At 42.6% G+C, this 5,853-nt stretch overlaps 1 protein-coding gene across 1 annotated transcript; it reads right to left on the bottom strand.

Moving 5' to 3' along the window:
• Positions 1 to 511: 511 nt before the first annotated feature.
• Positions 512 to 5,847, bottom strand: LOC119353799 (DNA-directed RNA polymerases II, IV and V subunit 9A-like). The gene is made up of 4 exons (XM_037620480.1): positions 5,768 to 5,847; positions 5,567 to 5,642; positions 1,003 to 1,161; positions 512 to 824 (listed from the first exon to the last, which is right to left on the bottom strand). Exons 1-4 carry the CDS (start codon positions 5,794 to 5,796, stop codon positions 744 to 746), a joined length of 345 nt encoding a protein of 114 aa, XP_037476377.1. The 5' UTR covers positions 5,797 to 5,847; the 3' UTR covers positions 512 to 743.
• Positions 5,848 to 5,853: the final 6 nt, after the last annotated feature.

Raw genomic sequence — 5,853 nt, 5'->3', positions numbered from 1 at the left:
GCTGTTGCTACTGGAGGGTTGTCTTCACCAACAGTCGCGTCCCCAGGAGACACCCTTTCACATGCTATATATGTAACCAATCTGACGAAATAAAGATACACTTGAATTATGTGCTTTGTCTAGTTGTCTCTCATTTTACACTCAACTCATGTTTCACCAGAAAGAAGCAAAATCAGGAGAATTCAAGGAGAGAATCACTCGAGCGCTCAAACGGCGGTACCTAGGTACTGAAACAGGGAAGCTGCATCGCAAATAAAGTCCTCATTGCGTTCAAGTTCCACAGCAGCAAAGTCATCACAAACCTCGCAACCAGTACTCCGAATGACAAACTGCAGGCATGTGCATCTACTCCATGGAGCCGGCCAAGTTTCAGTGGCAAGAATCAGGAAGATTTGAGGCAAATTTTGAGTCTTGGCCAATCATCAGAGAATCAGGATAAATCAAGGACAAAAATCAATACGAGACCTGATAAGTGCCTAGGTAATGAAACAGGGAAGATGCACAGCCACCGCATCCTAAGAACTCTTCAAGGTCAAACCAACATCTGCATATATATAGATTGAAGAGAACAAGCTCAGAAGCAGTAAGCCCACAGTGATGAAGTTGCCCTAAACTTCGGAACACAGATACCACAAGCTAACAAGTTAAGACAAACGCAAGTCATGAGCAACACAGGGCCAGTCAAGTTTCAGTGCCAAGAACTAACACTCCGTTCTGTGGAGGGTTCCCCCCTTGTCAGTCAGTCAGTCCCTCCACCTGTGGCCACAGGTAGGGCTGCAGCAGATGAAGTACAGCGTCAGGCCAAGCTCTCCCTTCGTCGGGGCCTGCACATCAAGGAAGCGACATAAATCGGAATGTACATCAACAGAAAAGGATGCAGGAAAACAACACATGATCATGGTTTGGTATTACTAAAATCTACCTGTACAGATGGTACTTGTAACCCTTAGCAACAACTACAGAGACAAACAACAGGGAGGTGAGCAACGCTCATTTACAGACCTGGAAATAAGCAGCTTCTGGATAGCCACAGTTGTAGCATTTAACACTTCTGGTGCGTGGCAGAGACGCGTCAGCAGCTGCGTCTTTTAGGGTGTCTTTAGGTTCATCAGCAGATTTCCGAAGAACCCTTTTGTACACACAAGTATCAGTAGCAATCTCCTGTCAGTGGTTTCAGCATATGTCAATTATTAGTCAATCTATGAGAAAACTCATGATAAAATATTATAACATGTTAAAAGGATCAAACATTTACAAATTCAGCGTAACTGAAAAGAATACAAACAACAACAAAAAACTCATCCATCACCACACAAAAGAAAACATCTTGTGCACGTAATTGACAGTCACCTCAGTTTTGTTCTTGTAAGGAGCAACTCTTTAAGTATTATTTGTTTCGTCAATCTTTATTAAAAAAAGAAGCAAATTTCTCCCTTAAGTTTGAGATTTGAAAGGATATTACAAGAAAACAATTGCTTAATTATAGCATTGATTTCAGAGTTTGTATATTTTGCTTTTTATTTAATTCAAAAATTAGCCACTTTGATTTGCATGCTCGACTCCCATTTAAGGAAAAAGAATTTCACATTCTTCCCGAAAGGAAGGGGAGATTAGGAAAGTCATGTTGATTGCTGCTTTCTCCAGACCACCGGGAAAAGGGATCAGGGATATTCAGCAGGAAATATATCGAAGAGTTAGGTCAATTTTGTACCGAATGTGTTTTTTAGTATACCAAATTAGTATAGCTATCCTTCGTATGGCACAGCAATCTGGTTTTGCTTCACGGCCGTATCTCCCCTGAAAAGATAGGAAATCTTTCTTTTCAGAGGCTAATATCAAGATATGTTGTTGTGGAAACATTATTGGCAAGATAAAATTGAGTAAGCCGATATGGGAGACGCGATCCCCTTGTCCTTTCTCCACTCCCCCACACAAAGGCGGCTAGGGTTTCTCTCTCTTTCTATGGTAAGGCCGCCATTTCCTTCCATCTCTGGCAGCCATCTAGGCGTGAGACGGAAGGGAACTTGGTTCTCCCAGGGGCGGAGCCAAGATTCAAACATGAGGGTGCGAAGAAGAAATTATAATACACTAAGGCATACTTCCTTCATCCTTAAGGCACAACAAAACTAAGAAAGGGCACATGTAACCAGCCAACGGGAGACATACAGCGTGTATGACGATGGGATCCACATGCTGATGACAACTCGGCCTTGAGGCCTCTGTTCAGGTCACCATGGGGCATCACCCTATATAGGTTATCCAATCAGTAAATTAATCTCTTCTCATGTATGCATTATACACGGCCAACAAAATTAATCCATGTGGTACGGCACAATTAATCATTGTTGGGAACTGATTAACCATACTAGATGAACTAAATTCATCAAAAGATGGCACTGGATACTAGTGTTAAGATGTGGATATAGATTACCAAGACACAACCTGAAGAATAGAGACGGAAGGGCCTGGGGTTAGCACCGTGGCATGACAGCGCCGCAGAATCGTCCATGGACCAATGAGATCAGAAAACCAAAGATCAATCGATCTATGATGCTCAGCGGCTCTAGGTCATGGGTAGAGTAAACGGAAAAACCAAAAGACATGCATACAGCTCAGGTCAAAAGCTTTTTTGGTTGGGCTTCAATTAATCCTTCAGCTTTTTATGGCAGTGGATCTGCCAGGGAGACACGTGAGTGCATCCTAAGAGAGGAAGGAGATTTGATTGAATCGACACTTACCAAACTGGGTGGGGTTGCGGTCAGTAAAAGGAAATAGAGAATCGTGGGAAGATCCTTCGGTAGGTGGGGCCCTGGGGGAACGAACGATGTACAAACTCCCATTAAATAGTAGAGATTCACAGTCTAAATCCAAGTTTGGGGATTGAATCGCGCATCTGGTCATGTGAAATCGCGAGCCAATCCAGATTCTAAGCGACTCAGTTTTCTTTCAATCTCGGCCATCCATCTATTCTCTATAGTAGATTATTATCATGCAGCAGTTGTATTAATACCCTAATTCATTTCCATTGGTGCTGGTCGTCTGCTTGTGCTTGTCTCCCAATCTGTCTCTCTAGCGGCTTCGCCGGCTTGTAGGGCTGCAGGCCGCCGGCAGCACGTACGCCAACCTCGACCTGCTAGGCTCCCATGCATGGTCGTCCACAGCAGACTCTCCCTTAACACGAGTGAAGCAACAGCCATCAAACATTGAGGGGCATCCTTGATACGTTACACAGGTTAGCTACTAGTACGAACACTACTAGATTAAGTATGTACTAGATTAAATAATTAGATAGCTTGGTACCTAACTCTTCTAAATCTTATATTTGTATAACGGCAAAGTCAGCCACTGTCCTACCAAAAGTAGTAAACCTAAAAGGACGAATGCTCGTGGACTGGCCCTGACTGGGACCATGGAAATGAAATTGATCATGAGAAGAAGACAATTAGATGCAAATATTGCCTTATTATTAAATGGGGTGCTTACAGACTGAAGCATCACTTGGCAAGGACTAGGTTTAATGTTGAGCATTGTGAAAAAGTACCTGATGATGTTCGAAAAAAGTTCTTCAAAATTTTAGGGAATCCAAGCATAAAAAAATGATGCAAAGAAGAGGAAGTTCAACATAGAAATGGAGGAAACAGATGCATAAAAGAGAATACTCCAGCTGACAACATCGAAGATGAGGCTGTGACAAATCGTTTCGCTAACAAGCGCAATGCTCAAACAACAGTGAGTCAGTATCTCTACTATTTAAAAAGAACGTAAGGTTCCCATTTCACCTTTCTTCCCACCACCCCTTCGTCCAACCTTCCATGTATATTATAATCAATCACCTTAATTTACTTACCTTCTGAACCAATTCCACTTTAATTTACTTATCAAACTTCTAATCAAAATATAAGGTAATTCAGGGTTTTGATGAACATTTATTTACACAATCGCATTATTATTGACAGGTAAATCACAAGGTAACGTACTACAGTATTTATATCCCGTTGCAACGCACGGGCATTGTTCTAGTATTACATAAAAAGAAGAGAGAGAAGAGGTTTGCACCCAAATTTGACGGGTTCTCTATAACAATTCTATCTCATTTTAATGTTGTCAAGGATTCAGAATGACAAAGATGATTGAAATATACAGTAAAGGTTTTAAACATCCATCATATCACAAAGTGAGGGTAAAATTTCTCAAGCCAGACGTTAAGAGAACAAAGAATTTGCTTTCTTAATTCAAAGAACAATAATGTCTGGTGGCTGGACAGATAGAAAAGTGAATGGCCCAAAAAGTATGGTCTTTCTCTCCTGTCAATACTTCTGACATTTCTAAGACAGCTGACAAAGTGTTTGAAATGTTAGATGATATTGTTGGGGAAGTAGAAAAAGATAAAGTTTGTTTAAGTTGTAACAAACAATGCAGCTAACTATAACGCAGCTGGTAAGTCGTTGATGGAAAAGAGAAAAAAAAATGGACTCCATGTGCAGCTCATTGTATTGATTTAATTCCTGAGGATTTCACAAAGAAGATCAAGACGCATCAGAAAACAATTAAAAAGGGCCAAAAAATCACTTCCTATATTTATTCTAGAACAATGGTGCCAGATCCCAGTAGCAATCCTACCTAATTGGAGTAAATCGAGAGATCTCACAGTGGAATCAAGCATTTATAAGGCCAAATCAAGAGGGCCATTGATTTCATAGCATAATTATATCTGTAGATGTTCTTGCCATCATGGCAGAAATGGGGAATAAACTCATAAACGCAACCTAGCCACAGCCAAGCTTATATAGGCAGGGTTTTAACCTTCAGGTAAGTGGCATAAACAGAATTAATGACAACTGGATGGCAAACAGTAAAGGGAGGATCTCGGTCGTCAAGCGACCCTACTAGGAGGCCCAGGTGGATTTTGTAGCGGAGAGGGAGTGAGCCGAATGGCGCCAATTCGATGCCAATATGGTGACATTCAAGGAGATGAAAAACGCCATATTGAGCCTTGCCCCCCTTGAGAAAGCCGTCGCCGACCTCGACGGCCACACGGAGCACAAATGGGATGAACACCTATAGTGTGAAAATGTCGCTAATCGACTTTTCTCCACCTATGCAAGACCTTTGTAACGAATGTTAACTCAATTTAGAGTTTAATCCCTCAAACTGAGTGTGGGACAATGAGTTGATGCAACCAACAAACAGAAAAGAAAAGAAAAAGACATGGAGGCCGCAATACGACAGACTCGGAGTTGGCGCTTTGCCTCGGCAGCCTCCATAATATTATGGAGCACGCTCCATACGTGCTATGGAGGCTGCCAATACGGCGACTCTGCTAGAGTTGCTCTACCAGAACAAACCAACAAATCACAAACTTATTAATAACGTGCCACCAAACCTTAATCCGCAGCCACCATCGGTCACTGGATCACTAAACCTTGACTAAACCCACGAGTTCAACCTAACATAGCATTCCAGATCAGCACCGCAAACCCCGATCCCCAACCGAACCTAGGGTTTCGTGAACAACCAAATCCAAACACAAGACGATTCATCGTCTGAGAAGGAGCAAGGCAACCACCTGGTGCTGGCAATTCGAGCAAGCGTAGAGGAGGGTGTGCATCTCCTTGTCCTCCTGCGGGTACAGCATGTTGTCGCTGCAGGAAAAGAGACGCAACAAAAATACATTTTGAGATTAATATAAACGACCATTAATTAGATTCTTGGATCCCCGGGGAGGAAACATCGGAGACGAATGCCAAGGATGGATCTGTCTGCTCACCATTTGCTGCAGAACTTGAGGGCGCTCATGGCGACGGTGCTCTCGTCTCCTCGCCTCTCTCTGCCTCTCTCGCCCGCTGCTGTCCC

Source organism: Triticum dicoccoides, chromosome 2A, assembly GCF_002162155.2.
Source record: "Triticum dicoccoides isolate Atlit2015 ecotype Zavitan chromosome 2A, WEW_v2.0, whole genome shotgun sequence".
Taxonomy (NCBI): Eukaryota; Viridiplantae; Streptophyta; class Magnoliopsida; order Poales; family Poaceae; genus Triticum; species Triticum dicoccoides.
The sequence above is the reverse complement of the archived record's forward strand: the minus strand, read 5'-3'. Positions and strand labels throughout refer to the sequence as shown.

Coding starts and splice junctions, on each gene's coding strand:
- LOC119353799 (XM_037620480.1), bottom strand. CDS start 5,796: ATGAGCGCCCTCAAGTTCTGCAGCAAATG. Junction 1,162..5,566: donor GCTCGAATTGCCAGCACCAG/GTGGTTGCCTTG, acceptor AACCACTGACAG/GAGATTGCTACTGATACTTG. Junction 825..1,002: donor CAGAAGCTGCTTATTTCCAG/GTCTGTAAATGA, acceptor CTTGATGTGCAG/GCCCCGACGAAGGGAGAGCT.